This window comes from Ranitomeya variabilis, chromosome 2 (genome assembly GCF_051348905.1).
Source record: "Ranitomeya variabilis isolate aRanVar5 chromosome 2, aRanVar5.hap1, whole genome shotgun sequence".
Taxonomy (NCBI): domain Eukaryota; kingdom Metazoa; phylum Chordata; class Amphibia; order Anura; family Dendrobatidae; genus Ranitomeya; species Ranitomeya variabilis.
Window position 1 is genome coordinate 226,408,989 of NC_135233.1, and position 23,351 is coordinate 226,432,339.

The following is a 23,351-nucleotide window of genomic DNA, read 5'->3' on the forward strand; positions in this document are numbered from 1 at the left end:
CATTAGGCCACTCCCCACCATAGTGGGTAAACTGGGGGTCAGGCAGGAAGTTAGAGAGAACGCTGACGGGATTGAACGGAGCAACACCCTGTGGCAGGGGGTGTTGTGAAGGGAGAGACTGTAGGGTCTCTGCCAGGGGTGGGATCCTGGCAGAGGCTTGGCATTGAAAGAACGTAACGGGTCCGCGCAGGCTCCTGGAAGCGGCGGGACTCAAGAAAGGACTAGAAGCGAGATAGATTGTGCTGAGTGAGAAACGAGATCAAGCAGAAGGAGAATACCAGCAGGGGTTGTGCTGAAAGAGGCAGCACCTTGCTGAGGCGCAATACCGGTGGCCAGAACGCCGAGGGAGTGGATTAGAATACAGCTTCAAGCCATACTCCAAACAGCGGCAGGACAGTCAGTCTCAGGCGGGCTGTCTACCACATATCACCTATGAAGTCTTGGGGGGCAATTGCGGGAGAGGGGCGTCTCTAGGGTCCCGGAAGAACTCCAGGCCTACCTGACAAACGGGTGCCATTCCAACCTGAATACAGGGAAGGGGTGGATTACAGAGGAACATCAAATCGAGTTGTGAGGGAACTTAAGAAACAGACACAACCGTTGTGGGGTTACTTTCCGTAAGCACAGCAGGGAAGGACTACAACACATAGCGCTAGAAGGAAGGCACAGATCTCCACCTGAGAGGAGAACTCTGGAGGTGCCATTGGACCGGCCGGACTTGCGTAGCCTGGTGAACCGTGTTCTGGACTGAGGACTCAGAGATCTCCAGTAAAGAGGTAAAGAGACTGCAACCTGGTGTCCTCGTTATTTACCGCGACTTACACCCCACAACCGCACCGCTACATTGCTACCATTACTACCACCTATTACACCGGACGTCCCCCACTGACGGACAGGGCCACGGACCGGGTCTAGCCACCGTGACAACCCCGAGACTGAGAACTAGAGGCCCGGCTCCGGGTACCCCTCGGCCCTGCGGCGGTGTGGGGGCGCTCCAACTTGGCGTCACGAACAGGATCTACTTAAGCCTGAAGAATCAGGTCATGTGTGCCTAGAGACTGTGATTTGTTGTGCTTGGACTGTACTTTATTACAAAGACTGTGCTGCGCCAGTTGCCGCCAAAATCCGCCGCCATTGTAGCGCTGAGGAGAGCGCAGGAAGAGAAGAGGGGCGTGGAGTGGGCGTAGACGAGCTGGAGAGCGCGAAGAATAATGGCCGCCCAGTCTAAATATTTCTGTGCAGTGAGGACGTGTCCGTCAGCAGCAGAGATCCGCCTCCTAATCCTTAATGGGGGGCGGAGGCAGAGAAAACGAAACCGCTCACGCAGGAGAGAGCGGGAAAAGGACCAGGAAGCGACCCACGTGGAGGACGCTATGGCCAGCAGCTCCGAACCCGACAGCGGGGTTGAAGTGGAAGTCTCCCCTGACTACCCGGATGAGCCCAGCAGCCTGTCCTCCGTGGATAACACCAAATTCCTGAGAGCCGAGATGGAGGATTTATATAACCAGCTCCTCCAACTGCATGTAAGAGTCCAGGCCCCGCATCAGGTGGGACCGGCAGTGGATTCCCGGACATCGGAAGAACCAGCGGGACCTGTTACGGGAAGTGGAATCGTACCAGTGGGTGAGTCCGCCGATCCTGCCCCACCAGCAGAGGGTGTGTTAGTGGGTCCCGTAGCAGCACCACCTCTCCCGGGGACCCATAGACTTCAGCGTCTGTTACCATGGGAGGAAGCCACGGGCATGGAACACCGTATGCGAGCCCCAATCACCCCTACTCCCTTGCCGTGTGAGGTCAGCGCAGAGCGCACGGTGTGCCGCTGGGTGAACCCTGGATCCAATCTCATGGGGTTCCCCGGGGTGGAGACCCAAAAGGGAGAAATGGTACAGGCCCTAAGCTGGGAAGAATACCAGATCCAGCTAGAACAGCGGTGGCGAGAGGAAGAGGAAACACGTCAGGCTAAACGGGAGGCCTACCATCAAAAAGATTTGGCGGTCAAGGATCGGGCCCGTAAGGACCCCACCACTCACCAGGCCCCGCGCAGGCAGGGCATCATCACCATCTTTAAGCTCCGAGGAGGCTGGGGCTTTATTAAGGAACCGGGGCTATATGCGGAGATCTTTGTCAACCGACGGGATGTTGAGTCACACCTTAGAGAGGGCCACCCCGATCGGGACCTCTACCCGGGGGATAGCGTTACTTACACCCGGCATTTTGGGGAAAAGGGGTGGTTTGCTCTGAACGTCTACAAGAAAGAGAAACCAGCCCCTGTAGCCAAGGTGCCACCGTGTGATCGATCCGTAACCACCCCGGTCGTCCCCACCTGTTTGATCACAGAACCTGCGATCTGCCGCATGACCCCCGCAACCACCGTGGTGACCAAGGAAGTGCCTTTCCAAGTGACCAATGTTCCTGATGTACCAGCGCAGAAAGACGTGGGAACGCAGACCCTCATCACCGCACACGATCTGGTTGTGCAACAGACCCGCACCCATGGGGTGTACCTGGCCGCGGGAGTGAATCTGGAACCTGACCTGCCTGTATTGCAGGGGTTCCCCCGCCAGGTGGCGCCTCGTGGAGGATTCTGAATTGAATGCTCTTTTATGAAAATGTAAATAGTTACTGTTTGTTCTTTTAAGTTGCTGCTAAACCTGTCCAGGGTTAATGGATCCCTCTGTTGACCCGGGATCCCCTTTGTTTGTTTTCCTTTTTCTGAAGTTTTTGCACAAAGTTATACAAACTGCAGAAATCATGGACTGTGCATGATTCGAACGTTCATGTAAATAGTTTGCACCTTCTTAAAGGTGCTCCCTACTGGTTTTAGCCAAAGACACTTTGCGAAGATATTTGCCCTATTGGTTTGAGCCAAAGACACTTTGTGAAGATACCTTTTCTACTGGTTCTAGTTAAAGACACTTTGCGAAGATACCATACCGGAACCTTTGCATGGACTGGTAGGCTGAGGAGACGAGCTACCTCAGAAAGACTTGGTCCCCTCTTAAAGGGGATGTGAAGAATTGAACTTGAGAAAGATACTGTTGCAGAACAGTAATGCCATGATGATGCTTTGAAAAGAAATGTAACTGTTTTACATGAAAAGTTATATGTGTTGAATTTGTTTGAATTGTGAAATCTAAAAATAATGTTTTGCAGAAAGAAAAGATGCAGAGAGCCCGTAGGGGTAGAGATAGAAATCTGCATAGCTGAAAGTAAGGAAGTAATGATGAAGGTGAGGATAGAAGGTCAACCCTGCGTCCCCATAGGAAGTTACTTTGTTACTAAGGACAGAAGGCGAACCCGTAGGGGTTAGAGAGTGAGTCCTTAAAGGAGCCGAGTAGAGCTGGCTCAGAGTTCTTTAAATGAAAGGAATGTTATGTCTATACTATGTATAGTAGCGAAAGGCAGTAGGCCCTGGCTGAACGGGGCGGTCCTGTAAAAGAAAGGAGAGGCAGTAGGTCTGGTGCCATAGGGACAGGCGGTCCTGCAGGTTCAAAGTAGGAGAATGTGAAGTTACCTTACCCTGTAATGTGATTATAGGAAGGCCTTTGGTAAACTAAGAGTGTATGTTTCTTAAAGGCAATGTTAATTTATTGTTCCAGAATTTGCACTAAGTAGAATACCCGGTTGGGTAACAGGAGTTATGCATAGCCTGTAATTTATAATGTTGACCATGTTTGTAACGTTAAAAGTGTCCTCACCTCCCATAAAGGGAAGCCTGTTCAAGTATACTTATTGTTTTGCACTCAACAAAATTGTATGTCTTTTTGCTAATCTGTATTGTTGTTTTTCTTCCCAGTCCCGGAGTACTGTGTTTAACCAGGGGGGAGTGCAGCGCCCCAGAGTCCTGGTCGTTGCAGTGCTGTGGCTTCGCCGCTAAGGGGAGCCATGGTACGTTCGATGGCACCGAAGGAGTTCCTCCAATCAGGTATCACAGACACCAATATGTTTCACAGCTGGGCCTCCGGGGGGAGCTAAGGGTGCTATTCATTAGGCCACTCCCCACCATAGTGGGTAAACTGGGGGTCAGGCAGGAAGTTAGAGAGAACGCTGACGGGATTGAACGGAGCAACACCCTGTGGCAGGGGGTGTTGTGAAGGGAGAGACTGTAGGGTCTCTGCCAGGGGTGGGATCCTGGCAGAGGCTTGGCATTGAAAGAACGTAACGGGTCTGCGCAGGCTCCTGGAAGCGGCGGGACTCAAGAAAGGACTAGAAGCGAGATAGATTGTGCTGAGTGAGAAACGAGATCAAGCAGAAGGAGAATACCAGCAGGGGTTGTGCTGAAAGAGGCAGCACCTTGCTGAGGCGCAATACCGGTGGCCGGAACGCCGAGGGAGTGGATTAGAATACAGCTTCAAGCCATACTCCAAACAGCGGCAGGACAGTCAGTCTCAGGCGGGCTGTCTACCACATATCACCTATGAAGTCTTGGGGGGCAATTGCGGGAGAGGGGCGTCTCTAGGGTCCCGGAAGAACTCCAGGCCTACCTGACAAACGGGTGCCATTCCAACCTGAATACAGGGAAGGGGTGGATTACAGAGGAACATCAAATCGAGTTGTGAGGGAACTTAAGAAACAGACACAACCGTTGTGGGGTTACTTTCCGTAAGCACAGCAGGGAAGGACTACAACACATAGCGCTAGAAGGAAGGCACAGATCTCCACCTGAGAGGAGAACTCTGGAGGTGCCATTGGACCGGCCGGACTTGCGTAGCCTGGTGAACCGTGTTCTGGACTGAGGACTCAGAGATCTCCAGTAAAGAGGTAAAGAGACTGCAACCTGGTGTCCTCGTTATTTACCGCGACTTACACCCCACAACCGCACCGCTACATTGCTACCATTACTACCACCTATTACACCGGACGTCCCCCACTGACGGACAGGGCCACGGACCGGGTCTAGCCACCGTGACAACCCCGAGACTGAGAACTAGAGGCCCGGCTCCGGGTACCCCTCGGCCCTGCGGCGGTGTGGGGGCGCTCCAAGTGCATTAGCCCCCTTAGCTCTTGAGCCCCTGTGTAGCTGCACAGGTTGTACCAATGCTATGTCCGCCCCTAGCGTACACATTTCACTGTGAAACAATTAAAGCCGCCATCCCATAAACAATAATTATTGCCTATTCACAGAATCTATATATATAATTGTCTAAGGGTTTTTCCGTCTGTCTGTCTGTCTGTCTTTCTGTCTGTCTGTCTGTCCTGGAAATCCCGCGTCTGGCGGCCTCGACCAATCAGCGAAGGGCACAGTATCGACGTAGATGTCATAATGGTTGCCATGGCGACGATGATGTCATAAAGGTTGCCTCGACCAATCAGCGACGAGCACAGTCTGCCACGAATTCTGGAATCATCATTGTCCATATACTACGGGGACATGCATACTCTAGAATACCCGATGCGTTAGAATCGGGCCACAATCTAGTAGATGATAATAGACTAACAGAGAATTTAGATTGTGAGCTCCAATGGGGACAGTGATGACAATATCTGTAAAGTGCTGTTATATATGATGGCGCAATGTAAGTAAGCATAATAAATAATAAATACTGTGACATCACTGTCTATTATCCCTATACTGTGACATCACTGTCTATTATCCCTATACTATGACATCACTATATTTACTATCCCTGTATTGTGACATCACTGTGTGTATTATCCCTGTACTGTGACATCACTGTGTTTACTATCCCTGTACTGTGACATCACTGTGTGTATTATCCCTGTACTGTGACATCACTGTGTTTATTATCCATGTACTGTGACATCACTGTGTTTATTATCCCTGTGCTGTGACATCACTGTGTTTATTATCCCTGTACTGTGACATCACTGTGTGTATTATCCCTGTACTGTGACATCACTGTGTTTATTATCCATGTACTGTGACATCACTGTGTTTATTATCCCTGTACTGTGACATCACTGTGTTTATTATCCCTGTACTGTGACATCACTGTGTTTACTATCCCTGTACTGTGACATCACTGTGTTTATTATCCCTGTACTGTGACATCACTGTGTTTATTATCCCTGTACTGTGACATCACTGTGTTTATTATCCCTGTACTGTGACATCACTGTGTTTATTATCCCTGTGCTGTGACATCACTGTGTTTATTATCCCTGTGCTGTGACATCACTGTGTTTATTATCCCTGTACTGTGACATCACTGTGTTTATTATCCCTGCACTGTGACATCACTGTGTGTATTATCTCTGTCCTGTGACATCACTGTTTACTATCCCTGTGCTGTGACATCACTGTGTGTATTATCCCTGTACTGTGACATCACTGTGTTTATTATCCCTGCACTGTGACATCACTGTGTATATTATCCCTGTACTGTGACATCACTGTGTGTATTATCCCTGTCCTGTGACATCACTGTGTGTATTATCCCTGTACTGTGACATCACTGTGTTTATTATCCCTGTACTGTGACATCACTGTGTTTATTATCCCTGTACTGTGACATCACTGTGTTTACTATCCCTGTGCTGTGACATCACTGTGTGTATTATCCCTGTACTGTGACATCACTGTGTTTATTATCCCTGTCCTGTGACATCACTGTGTGTATTATCCCTGCACTGTGACATCACTGTGTATATTATCCCTGTACTGTGACATCACTGTGTGTATTATCCCTGTCCTGTGATATCACTGTGTGTATTATCTCTGTTCTGTGACATCACTATGTTTATTATTTCTGTACTACCAAAAGAAAAAAAGCCTATGCATAAATATGTGCACAACTTTTATATGAAAAAATGCAAACTTTATTATAACAAAAGCACACCAACCAATTTAAAATCAATTAAAAACATGATAAGCACACCCTTCCCCATGGAAAGACATACGACCCAAATAAGGCCCAGTACCATACTATTAGTTCACAATTGACAAATTGACATGCAAATAACAAAATAACAAGGAAAAAAATTGGGCGTCCCCAAAATTGCTTTATATGATTGCACCAAAATAAAGATATGTTATTAGCAAGTAGTCTATTTATTATCTCTGTACTGTGACATCACTGTTTATTATCCCTGTACTGTGACATCACTGTGTATATTATCCCTGTACTGTGACATCACTGTGTGTATTATCTCTGTACTGTGACATCACTGTGTGTATTATCTCTGTACTGTGACATCACTGTGTATATTATTCCTGTACTGTGACATCACTGTGTGTATTATCTCTGTACTGTGACATCACTGTGTGTATTATCTCTGTACTGTGACATCATTGTTTATTATCCCTGTACTGTGACATCACTGTGTTTATTATCCCTGTCCTGTGACATCACTGTGTTTATTTTTCTGCAGATATGCTATAAATGTACACGATTGTCATCCTCCTAAGGCAAAGCATAAATACCTTTATTTTCACATGCAAAGTACTGTATATGTCTAGATCACTGGTCTGCAGTTATTGGGTAATTACAACATCTTTATTTATTTCTATCCTGGCATGCAAGGAGTGACTCTAGGATGCCATAACTGGGACATAACCCAGTGTCACTATCCTGGGACCGTGTTACATGGATGATTTCCACCAGGACGCGTCATCAGAGAGCAGTGTCACCTCTGTGCTGGGATGAGCGCAGTCTCCCGGGTATCATGATGTCAGACGTCACAGTTTCGGGCTGGGGCTCTGTGACGAGTCATTCCCATGGTGTTACCCCAAGGTGATGTCACGCCGCAGGGTTTTCTCGCCTAATGACCTTACATAGGAGACGGGACACTGCACGTTCTGTACATTATAATTGTTGGGACATTTATAGATTTGGTGGAGTCTTGTATCACTCACGATATGTTGCATAAGGCTTATTAATGTAATGATCTCTACATGCAGTGGTATTTTTGTTATGAAATATTACATAATCTGTGCTAGAGGTTCCTGAACAGAGTTGGGAATTAAAGGGGTTTTCTGGTTTCAGAAAAACTCTGTTTCCCCTAATGCAATTTGTTTTGAAAACAAATAATGTTTTCTTTACTCACCCTCCACAGGTCTGGTGCTGCGTCTATGCTGCTCCAGGTGTCCATTATTATCTGCAGTGTTTATGTCATGTCAACAACACTGCAGGCAATCAGTGAGTTCACTGATTGGCTGCAGCGCTGTTGACATGACGCCAGCGCTACAGACAATAGCAGACATCAGGAGCATCGGTGGAGACTCAGCAATGGACCTGGAGAGGGTGAGTAAAGTAAGTTTGTTTGTTTTTTTTTAAGACAAACTGCACCCCGGGACAGGGGCTTTATGAAAACTTAAAACCCCTTTAAAGTCAGTGGATCCTTTTGTTCTCAGGGAGAAGAAGCTACGGGGCTCTGTCCCCAATGGAAACACGACTCCTCACGTGTACAGGGGGATCAGGAGAAACAGCCGATGGTGGAACTTGCTAACACACTCACACCGTCACTGGTCATCAACTCTGTCTGTCTTCTCTCAGTCTCAGATATATCTATCTAGTCCCTGCTGTCCACTTTCAGGGAGATTAGCTGCAGTGCCATGGGTTGTAATTGATTATATTGTGCACATCATGGACAAAGGAACATCAAGATCTCTGGAGATGGACTTGTAACCTTGAGATTGTTGATATTTTTCAACAATTTTGGTTCTCAAGTCCTCAGACCGTTCTCTTCTCATCTTTCTGTTCTCCATGCCTAGTGTGGCACACAATGCAAAGATTGAATCAACTTCTCCCTTTTTTATCTGGTTTCATGTGTGATTTTCTTATTGCCCACACCTGTTACTTGCCACAGGGGAGTTTGAACAAGCTTCAACCAAAGTGGTTTACCCACAATTTTTGAATGTGCCAACAATTTTGTCTGACCCATTTTGGAGGTTTTATGTGAATTTATGACTAATTTTCTTTTTTTTGTCTCTGTTTGTTAATGTGTTGTTCCAATACACACACAGGAAATAAATGTGTATAACAAAACGTGCGTAACTGCAATAATTTTCTGGGAGAAATACTTCATTTTCTGGAACAATTTCAAGGGTGTCAACACTTTCGGTCATAACTGTATCTATATATTGCTGTCTATATTAAAACTATTCTATCTATATTTTAGGGAACTGTTTGTTAAAGGGGTTGTTGCCTTACGGGAAATATTTTTTTCCCAAGGCTCTTTTTGGTATAGAAAATAAAACGTTCTCTACTCACCCTCCCCTGGTCTAGCATTGGCTGCTGCACTGATGTCATGTGAACAGCCAATCAGTGAGCTCCCCAGCTCTGCCTGTATAGATGACGCTCACTGATTTGCCAATGCCAGACACAGGGAGCAATAGGCCGAGAATCAACCTTGGACCTGGGGAGAGTGACTATGGAAGGATTTGTTTCCTTTATACCTGGGGACCAATCTTTCCTGATGACACCATCTCTTTAAGGATCTTTTCACATTTACGCTTCCGATTCCAGTCCGAACGCCATCTGATTTAATTGGATAAATGCAGCGATATTCTTGGTGTTGACAGTACAGAACCTTGTGAGTCAGTATGCTCCTTAGGGCACTGTCGTTACTTCTTGTACAACAGATCCGCTGCTGCGTCTTCCGGCTTGGATGGAACTTCAAGGCTGCAGCTAATCAGTAGCTGTTGATTGTCCGCAGCGGTTTCTTTACAGGACGACGTTAGCGCCAGGGAGTATGGACCTAATAATTCTTTAAAAGTCGTGGACATCCCCTTTAAGATTTTTGCACTGTGGCGTCTCGCCCCTGGGGTTATGCGAGTCTGCCGTGGCAATAATTTTTGGACGCTGCTTCCTTACCCAAAAATTGGTCCATGATGTGCATTAATTTTGAGCCCATTAACAATAACAGTTCCCCCACTAATAGAATGGCCATATGCCACCGCCTCAGCGCCTCTTGCCAGCTCATAGCATCACTCTCCTGAGGCGCAGGGAGCAGAAGAGAAAGCTTCAGCCATGTGAGGGAGATGCATTGTACCATAGCTGCAGCTGGACTCTCCCTTTAAGAGGGCTACTAATGCTGTGCCAGTGGCAGTGTACACAGTGACTGCAGTAGCCACGTGTCTCCAAACAGGTCGCCCCTGCCCTGCTATTTATTTTCATTTTTGGACACTCCTCACTGAGGCATCACGGGAAATGTAGTTCTCGTCCCTCCTGCAGCCCCCACAGGTGTCACTTCTGACAGGTCGGAGGTGGGCGGCACTCGCTTGTCTCGCCTACACTTTACCTGATTGGTTAGCCGGGTCCCGCCTCCAGTTTGTGATTGGTTGCCTGCGGAGAGTGACGCGCTTCGCCTCTCGCCCCCGGCTCCTCCCGACTGTCAGTGCGCAGTGACTCTGCAGCAGTCTCCGCGGTAGCATCGTGCGCTCCGCCCCCGGCACCATGCCCGGCCGCCCAACCTGAGCAAGCCCCGCAGCCCGAGCTCCGTCATTCCACCGGGCGGCTATGGAAGGGGGAGCCGGCTCGGGCCCGAACCCCGGGGGGCAGGAGTCCCCGAACCGGGCCGTTGAGTATCTGCTGGAGCTCAATAACATCATCGAGAGCCAGCAGAAACTACTGGAGACCCAGCGGCGCCGCATCGAGGAGCTGGAGGTGCAGCTGGACCGGGTGAGCCAGGAGAACCGGGAGCTGAGGGAGAACCGGGCGGAGCAGCACCGCGCGGACTACCGAGAAGCGGTCGGAGGAGGAGGGTGCGGGGGCTACGGGCATCACCATCACCCGCAGCACCACCACCACCATCCGCAGCAGCAGCAGCAGCAGCAGCAGCACCATCACCGCGGGGAGAGCCAGCCCGGGTACCAGGCAGCCTACTCCGCCCCACCGCACCACCACCGAGCCCGGGACACCCCGCGGGCCACCCGGGCCGCCTCCCGCAGCTCCAGCCCCGGAGCCGGCCACAGCACCACCAACAGCCCGGCCACCACCCTGCAGAGAAAGTGAGTATGGGCCAGGCACTACAACCCCCAGCCTGCCCTGACAGGTAGGGGGGCTCCGAGCATCCAGGGGGGCTGCACCTGCCGCTCCGTGCCCCTGTATGTAAAGCACTGCAGAGCCGCTCCGCTGTCACAGGCTGCAGGCAGGTTGGATAATAAAGCCCCCCATCCAGATGTTCCTCTATGGTGGGCTGTAAATGGGTCACGTGATGGAGGGGGGCGAGGTTTGGCCATCTTTATGTGTGGCCCTGCTGGGCTTGTGTAGCTGGATGAAGGCATTTCCCCCTGTGTGCCCCCGGCTCCGTCCTCCCCTGACGCGGACAGTTCGGTGGTCAGTGGCCCCCACGTACCGTGTATGTCTGACACTTGTAGCCTCTGTGATCCATCTAGAACTGTGCCCGATGCTGCCGTCGATTCTTTCCTGAGCCCCATAGAAGTCAATGACGACGGCGTCTGCCTTACCATTGATGAGCAAAGAGAAAAGTTGCACAACACGAGTCACTATGGGGGGGTCACTGTGATGGACGCAAGAGGCACAGCCTGAGGGGGCACGGATGGGCCTATGTGAGACCACCCATACTATTAAAGACCTCTGGGGTATTGTGCATTGATCCACTAATCTCCCAGTTACACCAGTGCAGCAGGGCAGTAATGTACAGTGGGACTGTGATGGCCGGAGCTTGGGCTCAGTGGATTGTGAGAACCGTGTGGATCTCTACTTTCAGAAAGATTTTGGGACCCCAAATATTAACAAGTTGGACTATTGTAAGCCAACTTTTAGGTGATGGAGCCCAGTGTCCGGGGTGACTCCATAATTTCTTATGGACTCTATGGTTCCGTCCGTCACCGCGTCTGTCTGGATCATCTGACATTGTATCTAGAATAAGGGCTGTTCTGGTGGAGGTGTCAGGGGTCTCTGTGGACTTATGGGCAAGCGGGGGGGGGGGGGGCTCTGGACTGATGGGCAAGCGGAGGGGTCTCTGTGGACGGATGGGCTTGTGGGGGTGTCTCTCTGGACTGATGGGCAAGCGGGGGTGTCTCTCTGGACTGATGGGCAAGCAGAGGGGTCTCTGTGGACGGATGGGCTTGCGGGGGTCTCTGTGGACGGATGGGCTTGTGGGGGTGTCTCTCTGGACTGATGAGCAAGCAGAGGGGTCTCTGTGGACGGATGGGCTTGCGGGTGCCACTGTGGACGGATGGGCTTGCGGGTGCCACTGTGGACGGATGGGCTTGCGGGTGCCACTGTGGACGGATGGGCTTGCGGGTGCCACTGTGGACGGATGGGCTTGCGGGTGCCACTGTGGACGGATGGGCTTGCGGGTGCCACTGTGGACGGATGGGCTTGCGGGGGGGGTGTCTCGGTGGACGGATGGGCTTGCGGGGGGGGTGTCTCGGTGGACGGATGGGCTTGCGGGGGGGGTGTCTCGGTGGACGGATGGGCTTGCGGGGGGGGTCTCGGTGGACGGATGGGCTTGCAGGGGGTCACCTCGGACAGATGGGCATGCTGGGGGCTTCTACTTGGTAACATGACTTTGTAGCCTAGAGATGGATGGTACTATTTAAGATGCTGGCATCGTTGCCAAGCTGAGGCATCGTATGAGTGTTGTGTACTGACACGTGAAACAGATCTTTTACTCTGACTCAGTCAGGTGGGGGCGCTGTACAGCTGTTCGGACGGGGGTGTAATCCACACGATTGGTAGGGAGCACGAGCGAATCAAAGCCCCCATGTTGGCATGGGAGCAATACTTGTCATTTCTATGTATGTAGATATACACGTCTAGACATGAGTGGAATGATGGCGCTTTGGGGACAGAGAGCTTCAGGTCGCGCCTCAGGTTATAGAATGTCCCCCCATGGGTTCCGATCACCTGTTGAGTAATTTTACGCAATAGATTTGGCCAAAATCCAAGATGTGACGTGCGTGTCCTGTGTGCAGATGTTGGTGTAAATGTCACCATTTGACACGTAAGGGTGTGTACAGACTGAGTCTCTGCTGAGTTTTTGGAGCAGAAACTGAGTGGAAGCTCCAAAACCTCCGAAAAGAACTTTGAGTTTCCACCCTAAAATCGGAGCAAAAAAGACTCCATGTGCTCAAACCCCAAATCTACCTGGAGATAGCAGTCCTTGAATTATCCTGGTCAGACGGACTGCGATGGCCATGAAGGTCGCCACTGAGTTATTGGGTCCTTTGGTATCTCGGCATCAAATCATGGCCCTGGCAATAAGAGCCCACTCGTTTTGAGCTAAGCTTCCATCACGATAAAACCCTATCATAATGAAAGTTTTTCCTTCAGTACCTGTTTTTCGTCATCATATGTGGGCCATGACGAACCCACCTGAGTAAGCCCCCTAAATGGTATTGGTATGCAGTGTTGTAACCCCTTTTTAGGGCTATATGCGCACTGAGTTTTTCAAAGAATTTTTGGAGCAGAAACTTTCCAAATCCTCCACCAGATCCCAAAAACTTTCGGTTTCTACATTGAAAATAGACTCCATGTGCACAAAGCCACAAGTTTTTTTTTTGTTTTTTTTAAAGAGGATTTTGGGGTGGAGCAGCTCCAAAAACGGCTTTTAAAAATATCTTCAAAGCATGTGAAAGATTCCTGATTATTCATCTCATTGTTAAACCATTTTGCTGTTTGTACGTTTTTTTTTTTTTTTTTAATATACTCGGGGTTCTAAAAATGCTTAATGGGGAAAAAAAACAGTATGTCAAATATTTTTTATTTTTTTTTGCTAAGAAAAGCGCTCATTTTACCATATTTTCTCAGCAAAAGACGTATTGGAAACACATTCTATGGAAACTGCCAAAGGCTACGTTCCCATGATGACGCTTTGGTGAGTTTTTTATGTTGCAGATTTTCGGCGCCTATTAAGTAAAATAGGTCCCTTGCATTTTTTTCAAAAATATAAAGTGTAAAAAAAAACCTCACCAAGAGCTAATAGTGGGAATGTAGCCTTGGACCACTTAAAAAAAAAAAAAAAAAAGTCTTTAAAAAGCTTCAGGAAAATAAAAACTCAAAACCTTTCAGAAAAAGGAATTTCCTGAAGGGAAAAAAAACAGAACATAAAACTTTGTGTGAACTTAGTCTTTGTTCCATTGTCAGTGGTGTGGTAATCGAGCTACGTTTGGTATGTTATGCAGGCACCAGCTAACTCAGGATGGACACCGTTGTCGATATTGATTGATCTATCTGCTCCCCCTGAGTGCTGTGTCTGTCGTTTTCAGTCTATGGGGGCTTCTTGTGTATGCTTAGTCTGTTGCTGCATTTATGGTAGTGTTCTGATGAAGGGATTTTGCTTTTTGACTTTTCAGCTGTTTACAACCAGGGATAGTTGTGCGAGGGTCAGCATTGTACAATTACAAGTAGGAGTGGAGGTGGGGGGTGTTATCCAGGTGTGTAGTTTTCATGGGGTGGGATTATAAATATTTGCTGCTGTGTGGAATGAGGGTACATGTGCATCTCATAAAATGGAGATTATATGTACAGTGTGTCCGTAAACTCATGGTGCACTTCTATCGTTTACATTTTGGCGCCCTTTCTCTGGCCCAATCATATCAGACCTGTTCATGAAGAGATAACAAGAACCAATCAAACACAAACAAGGGCACCTATCACCCCGTTTTTTCAGTATGAGATAAAAATACCGTTAAATAGGGCCTGAGCTGTGCGTTACAATAGCGTATTTTGTGGACCCTGATTCCCCACCTATGCTGCCGAAATACCTTACCAAAGTCGCCGTTTTCGCCTGTCAATCCAGGTGGTCAGGTCAAATGGGCGTGGTGACATCGCTGTTTCTTCCCCCAGATCTTGCTTATTTTTCCGTTGGTGGCGTAGTGGTTTGCGCATGCCCAACTGCCGAATCCACAGCGCAGGTGAAGAAAAAGAGCGCGATCTGCGCAATTCCCCTGGTGATCGGTGGGGGCGCCATCTTCCTGTGGCTGCGCGTGCGCAGATGGAGCGCTCTGCTGCCCGGGGCTTCAGAAAAATGGCCGCCGCGATCTCCATCTGCGCACGCGCGGCATCCTGCGGCCATTTTCCTGAAGCCCCTGGCAGCAGAGCGCTCCATCTGCGCACTCAGAATAGCGCAGATCGCGCTCTTTTTCTTCACCTGCGCTGTGGATTCGGCAGTTGGGCATGCGCAAACCACTACGCCACCAACGGAAAAATAAGCAAGATCTGGGGGAAGAAACAGCGATGTCACCACGCCCATTTGACCTGACCACCTGGATTGACAGGTGAAAATGGCGACTTTGGTAAGGTATTTCGGCAGCATAGGTAGGGAATCAGGGTACACAAAATACACTATTGTCCAGCACAGCTCAGGCCCTATTTAACGGTATTTTTATCTCCTACTGAAAAAACTGGGTGACAGGTTCCCTTTAAGCTGTTGCTGAGCCCCCAGTCAGATTAACCCCTGATCAACTGAACTAATACACTAAACTAAACTGAATTAATACACTGCCAGGTCTGTGACATCATGCAGCCACAAGCTTATGCCAGCTGTGTGTGTTTCCATGCCAGTCAAGATGTGGACGGTACAGAGCAAAGTTTAGTGTGTACTGTGGCTCGCTAAATTCGAATCCATGACCAAAGTGCCACGTGAATATCGGCGCCTTTAGGCTATGTGCACACTTTGCGGGTTTTCCCGCGGATCCGCGGCGATTTTGATGCTGCGGGTCCGCAGCAGTTTCCATAGCGTTTACATGTAAACCCTATGGAAACCGCAAACCGCTGTGCACATGCTGCGGGAAAAACCGCGCAGAAACGCAGCGGTTTACATTCCGCAGCATGTCACTTCTTTGTGCAGAATCGCTGCGATTCTGCACCCATAGGAATGCATTGATCCGCTTACTTCCCGCATGGGGCTGTGCCCACGTTGCGGGAAGTAAGCGGATAATGTGCGGGTGGTACCCGGGGTGGAGGAGAGGAAACTCTCCTCCGGGCCCTGGGAACCATATTTGTGTGTAAAAAAAAAAAAGAAAAAAAGAATTAAAATAAAAAAATCATGTTATACTCACCTCTCAGCGCTGCATGCGGCCGTCCGGGCAGAGTTGCTGTGCGAACAGGACCTGTGGTGACGTTGCGGTCACATGACCGTGACGTCACGAAGGGTCCTTCTCGCACATCATCTTTGGAACCGGACCGCCGGGTGCAGCGCAGAGGAGATCGGGATGTCAGAGGGTGAGTATATAAACTTTTTTTTTTTATTTTAACATTACTATTGATGCTGCATATTGCTGCATATGCAGCATCAATAGTATAGGCGGAAACCCGCAGCGGAAACCGCGGAACAAACCGCGATAAATCTGCAGGGATAACCGCAGCGGTTTTGCCCTGCAGATTTATCAAATCCGCTGCGGGAGAACCCGCAGAGGTCACCCGTAAAGTGTGCATATAGCCTTATAACGAAGCGCCACCACATAGGAATAACATTACTCGGTGTTGCACGCTATCAAACCGGCGGATAGACCCAAACGATGCACGTTTGCTACAGATATGCTTCATGAGATCGACAATGATGGAAGACTTTTGCAGAAGATTGTGTTTAGCGATGATGAGGCGACCTTCCATATCTGTGGACATATTCATCGCCATAATGTCCGAATATGGGCTGCTGAACATCCTCATACCTATGTTGAATACGAACGTAACACCCCTAAAGTGAACGTGTGGTATGGCCTGATGCATGATAAGGCGATAGGCCCATTTTTTTTCGCGGAGCGGTCTGTGGCGGCAAACGCGTATGTTGACATGTTGGAATTGTATGCAGTGCCACAATTTCCAGAAGGTGTCATCTTTCAACAGGACGGCGCTCCTCCACACTACGCTACCATTGTTCGTGAGTTTCTGGATAGAACATTCCCCTGGCGGTGGATAGGCAGGGGTTCTGTCAAGCCATGGCCACCACGATCCCTGCATCTGACACCCTTAGACTTTTGGGGTTATGTGAAGCAACATGTGTACATTGAACGTATCAACGACATTAATCACTTAAAACAGAGAATCACAGACGTTATTCACTCTGTTACACCTGATGTCCTTACCCGTGTGTGGCGAGAACTTCACTATCGTTTGGATGTGTGTAGGGCAACAAATGGAGCCCACATCGAACTGCACTGAATAGGTATGAAACTGGGAGAGTTTTTCTATTGGAGCAGATTTCACATTTCTATCGTTTTGTTGCTTTCCAGTGACTGGTCAAAAGTGCACCATGACTTTATATATATTTATCTCTATATCTCTGTATCCAATACATTGGTATTTTTCATTTTATTACTATTGTTTTTTTAAATACTTTTTGTGTTTTTTTTTTTTATATGGTAGCATTTTTAACATTAGTAGTATTTTCTTCATATTTTAGTAATATTTTTAATGTTATCAGTAGCACAATTTTTTTTTTTTTTAAATACACTAGTATTAATATTCTCTAAGATATCATTGGTATTAATATTTTTTAAATGTAGTATTACAAAAAATATCACACACGATACTCGATTTTGCAAGTCTTGCCAGTCACAAAGAATGGAGAGGTCTGTAATTTTTATAGTCGGTACACTTCAACTGTGAGCGACAGAATATAAAAATCAGAAAATCACATTGTATGACTTAAACATAATTAATTTGCTTTTTATTGCATGAAATAAGTATTTGATCACTGACCAACCAGCAAGAATTCTGCCTCTCACAGACCTGTTAGTTTTTCTTTAAGAAGCCCTCCTACTCGGCACTCATTACCTGTATTAATTGCACTGTTTGTCCTCTGTATAAAATACACCTGTCCACACACAATATCTAAAGACAACAGGGACAAAATTGTAGACCTGCACAATGCTGGAATGGGCTACTGGACAATTGTCAAGCAGCTTGGTGAGAAAACAACAACTGTTGCCACAATTATTAGAAAATGGAAGAAACACAGGATGACCGTCAATCTTCCTCGTCTGGGGCTCCAAGCCTGATCCTGCCTCGTGGGGTATGGATGTCTCTGAGAAGTTAGGAATCAGCCCAGAACTACACAGGAGGACCTGGTCAATGACCTGAAGAGAGATGGGACCACAGTCTCCACATTACCATCAGTAACACACTACGCCTTCATGGATTAAAATCCTGCAGGGCACGCAAGGTCCACCTGCTCACACCAGCACATGTCCAGACCCGTTTGAAGTTCGCCAGTGACCATCTGGATGATCCAGTGGAGGCATGGGAAAAAGTCATGTGATCAGATGAGCAAAATAGAACTTTTTGGTATCCACTCCACTTGCCGTGTTTGGAGGAAGGAGGAGTACAACCTCAAGAACACAATCCCAATCGTGAAGCATGGTGGGGGAAACATAAGTTGGGGGTTCTTTTCTGCAAAGGGGTCAGGACGACTGCCCTTTATTGAAGGGAGGATGGATGGGGTCATGTATCGCATGATTTTGGCCAACAATCTCCTTCCCTCAGTAAGAGCATTGAAGATGGGTCGTAGCTGAGTCTTCGAGCATGACAATACAACATACATCCAGGGCAAATAAGGAGTGGCTCCGAAAGAAGCATTTTAAGGTCCTGGAGTGGCCTATCCAGTCTCCAGATCTGAACTCAATAGAAAATCTTTGGAGGGAGCTGAAACTCAATGTTTGCCAGCAGCAGCCCTGAAACCTGAAAGATCTGGAGAAGATCTGTATGGAGGAGTGGGCCGAAATCCCTGCTGCAGCGTGTGCAAACCTGGTCAAGAACTACAGGACATGTCTGACCTCTAATTGCAATCAAAGGTTTCTGTACCAAATATTAAGTTCTGTTTTTCTACTGTATCAAACACTTATTTCATGCAATAAAATTCAAAGTAATTATGTAAAAATCATGCAATGCGATAATCTGGATTATTTTTAGATTCCGTCTCTCACAGGTGAAGTGTACCTACGATAAAAAATTACACACCTCTCCATTCCTTGTAGGTGGGTAAACTTGCAAAATTGACAGTGTCAAATACTGTACTTATTTTCCTCACTGTATATGTGTGTGTATATACGGTAATTTTTTTATGTCTTTTATGGAAGTCAGGTTTAGTCTTTGTGTCTATAATGCAGGCAGCGCTCGGCGTTCCTCTGAGGCCGCACATTTGTACTCGTGCTCCGGGGACGAGGATTGTGTCTTGTAATGGTGCTTCGATGTTTCATCTCGGTGTATTACAAGTGTTTTGTACGGTATCGCAGGCTGACGAGTGACCCAGTTCTTGTCTCTATGACCCAGCCTTGTAATACTCAGCATCTGGCGATGGAGGCCCGGTATATTTACTACGCTTGAAGATAGTTTTATGGGACTTTGACAAATTTACTCCAATATTGCAGGAATTGCTTAAATATGAATTCCCTTCTCATTAGCTGACAGGAAGATGCGATAATTCGCACAGATTACTTCAAGGAATTTCAGTTTTCCCGCCGTCTCCCTGTAATTCAGTCAGAAACTGAGGCCTGATGCTCGTCGATGGATGTGACAATGGGGACTCCTGTATCGCAGGCCAGTGTCAGTCAATCCGACTTTTTCACAGCTGTAAATGCTTATTAGAGGATCGCCCGCATGGCTCGGCGCCCATTGGGACGGCTGTGTCAAAACAGTCTTTGCTGCCCATGGCAACCAATAACAACTCGGCTTTCAACTTAAAAGAGCTGCTTCGAAAATGAGATCTTAGCTGTGATTGGTTCCTACTGGCAGCAGGTTTTCCTGTAGATGGTTGTGATAAATGAGGCCTATTGCGTATCGCTCGGCCTACACACCGGAGAGCGCGCTAGACCTGACAGACTCGTACGCAGCGTACCTAGAGTCTACAGGTAAATATGGCGGCACTATAGAAGCAACCCTAAGGCCACATTCACGTTTGGTAGTAATGGTGCCGGGGAGATCTGTGCTAATCACTGCATTAAAGAAAAATAATTGTGAGAGCTACTAAAATTGGCGCAAAAGAAATGTCGTTGGCAATAGCAACCAATTGGGTGGTTGCTTTCATTTTCTACTTCCGCTATGATCTAGTTGCTATGGGCAACTGCTGCATTAATAATTTTTTATTTTTTCAGCTGCATTCGCCATTGAGGTGGGTGCGGAAATCCCAATTTTTCTTGGGTACAGGCAATTTCTATCGTGCTTCTGATCTCCATATTCCCGCTTCTGGCCAAACGTGTGACCTCTGCAGCCAATCACTGCACGCAGCGGTGACCACCTCATCAACACTGTGTCCAATTATTGGCTGCAGCGGTTGCACATCTGAATGTCCGGAACAGGATGTATGGCTTTTCACGGCAGCCACCTAGCGACCTAAAAATTATCTATAACCTCAAGACGTTCAGAAATAAAAAAAAAAAAAAATCTACATCAAATTTGCTATGATATGAAGCTCAAAGAAATTGATATCTAGATGCTGCAGTTGTTTACTTTTTTTTTTTTTATAACCCTTTCCCAATTTTTGATATACCTGCCCATTTGGTTCCTGTGTTTGGAGCAGGCTTAGGTGTTAGCACAGAGGATGTCGGCTGTCTTACACAGCCAGCATACGCCTCTTTACAGCAGCAACCTTAGCTAGCTCCGATCGCTGCTGTTTAATCCTTTAAATTCCTCTGTCCTGTATCTGCCAGTAGCAGTTAAGGTGATCGATCCACCTGCAGTGTGACGGTAAGATGCTGATGGTCGGCCATGGCGCTCTTCTTAGTACTCCGATGAAGCCCAGCCACAGGCTAAGCTGCATAGGAAGCCATCATTTTCCCTGTATACTGGAATACTGTGGTATTTTTTAGTATATAGAACATACAACCACAGGTCCAAGTCCCCAAAAAGGATAAAAAAAATAGTTTCCCAGTTTAAAAATACATTTAAAAAAAATATACATTGGGCATCATCATTTCTGTAAAAGTCCAGTCTTTACAAAAAATAAAATGACGATAGATATGGTAGGTGCCAATACAATCATCAGCTCATCCACATTTTATTGTTACAAATTTTTCAGTGGTTGCTAGCGAAATTGTACTCTCCTTGAGAATTGTTTCAGTCGTTTTTACCACACAATGTTAATACTCTCAAAATTAAATATTGCAGATTCCTGCCCCCCCCTTTTATTTCACCACAATTTTTTCCACCCATGGTAGAATGGCTTAATTAAAAACCATAGCTTGTGCTGCAAAAAAACAAGACTTAAGTTGAATGGGGGGAGGGGAATAAATAAAAAGGTTATGGGTCTTGGGGAAAAAAAACACATTTTTTAAAAGCCTGGTCATGATGGGGTTAAATTTACATTTACCTGATAGAGCAGATTTTAGACTGGAAGCACGTTTGGGGTAGAGTCCCGTTTTTTGCTTCCATCCTCCATATAGCGTCAGCATCATTTATGGTGGCGAGTTCCCGGCCGTGAGGATTGCGGGCACCAGGATACAGCAGAACGTGACGACGTACCGGAGCCGTCTCGCGAGTGTCGGCGCTGTCACCTAATATCTGTGCAGCGGATGGCCATGGAAGCATGCCCCGTGTGATGAGTAATTGCTTCTCACCTCCCGGTTCTGTGCGCGTCGCTCTCTGACTTCAGTGATCACATTTTCTGCCCCGCGGCCTGGATAGCCTGTGGAGAATCTGTCAAACGCTTTCTTTACTATATGGGGTAAAAACCGCTATTAATAAGTAATGATGCCGGACTGACATGAGGCTTGTTGATTCTCAGCGCCGGCGTTATGTCGAAGCATTGGCTCGCCGGACACTAGTTGCTTTTTAGCTTATACATTGCTTTTTTGCTTTTTTGCTTTTTTTCCCTTCTGATATGAATTGTTAATAGTCAGTGGGCACGGAAAAACTACCTGTAGCAATTAGCGCCAGGAAGCTGCTGCCACGACTTACAAAGAACCCACATATTTAGGTATAGAAAATTACTGTCCTGTTATCTGCAGCAAGCAATTACCTCGCGGCTTTAATTAGTTAAAGGGTTATTCCCAAAATCACAAGTTAACCCTTAGCTCCTTTGGGGAAAGCTTATGGATTGCTGGGGGATTTGCCCTCTAGAGCCTTGTCTTGAGTGGATTAGAGGATTTATCCATTCATTGTCTATGGGACTCCTATGGAAAGCCGAAACTAGACTGTCTGGCAGTCCAATTGACAATGAATGGAGTTGGGGATGAGCATGTGCACCCCTGCTCCATTCGTTATAGTACTGCAGAGGGCCGAGTGTTCGGGTTCCTTGCTCCATTCATGATGGTACTGCATAATAAATATATATATATATATATATATATATATATATATATATATATATATATATATATATATATATATATATATATATATATATATATATATATATATATATATATATATATATACTAGCTGAAGAGCCCGGCGTTGCCTGGGCATAGTAAATATCTGTGGTTAGTTATAGCACCTCACTTCTCTTATTTTCCCATCACGCCTCTCATTTTTTCCTCATCACATCTTTCATTTTCCCCCTCACATCTCTCATTTTCTCCCTCACACCTCTCATTTTCCCCCTCACTCCTCTCATTCCCCCCTAACACTTGTCATTTCGACCTCACATCTGTCATTTTCCGATCACTCCACTATTTTCCCTCACTCCTCTCATTTTGCACTCACACCTTTTCATTTTCACCTCACACCTATCATTTTCACCTCAGTATATACAGGTTTGTCATCTCCCTTATATATAGTATACACCTGTATGTCATCTCCCGTATATAGTATATACCTGTATGTCATCTCCCCTGTATATAGTATATACCTGCTGTGTGTCATGTCCCCTGTATATAGTATATACCTGTATGTCATCTCCTTCTATATATAGTATATACCTGTATGTAATCTCCTCCTGTATATAGTATATACGTGTCATCTCACCTATATATAGTATATATATGTGTGTCATCTCCTCCTGTATATAGTATATACCTGTATGTCATCTCCTCCTATACATAGCATATACCTGTATGTCATCTCCTCCTGTATATACTATATACCTGTAGGTAATCTGCTCCTGTATATAGTATATACCTGTGTCATCTCCTCCTGTATATAGTATATACCTGTATGTCATCTCCTCCTGTATGTAGTATGTACCTGTATGCCATCTCCTCCTCTATATAGTATATACCTGTGTCATCTCTCCTGTATATAGTATATATCTGTGTCATTTCCTCCTGTATATAGTATATACCTGTGTCATCTCCCCTGTAAATAGTATATACCTGTGTGTCATCTCCTCCTGTATATAGTATATATCTGTATGTCATCTCCTCCTGTATTAGCCCTCGTTCACACGTTATTTGGTCAGTATTTTTACCTCTGTATTTGTAAGCTAAAATGGCAGCCTGATAAATCCCCAGCCAACAGTAAGCCCACCCCCTGGCAGTATATATTAGCTCACACATACACGTAATAGACTGGTCATGTGACTGACAGCTGCCGGATTCCTAT

General features: G+C 47.0%; 1 protein-coding gene across 11 annotated transcripts in view; it reads left to right on the forward strand.

Annotated features, from left to right (window-relative positions):
• Positions 1 to 10,281: 10,281 nt before the first annotated feature.
• IQSEC2 (IQ motif and Sec7 domain ArfGEF 2) overlaps positions 10,282 to 23,351 on the forward strand; it is a 211,773-nt gene continuing 198,703 nt past the window's right edge. For 9 of the 11 annotated variants that reach the window (XR_013221166.1, XM_077283834.1, XM_077283845.1 and 6 more), the window contains exon 1: positions 10,282 to 10,912. Coding sequence is in view for 8 of the 11 variants with exons in the window: in XM_077283834.1 (XP_077139949.1) it covers positions 10,422 to 10,912 (491 nt within the window). In the remaining 3 variants the exon portion in view is untranslated. Of the gene's footprint in view, positions 10,913 to 15,150; positions 15,170 to 23,351 lie in introns of those variants that run through there. The other 2 variants (XM_077283840.1, XM_077283842.1) reach the window with 1 other exon arrangement.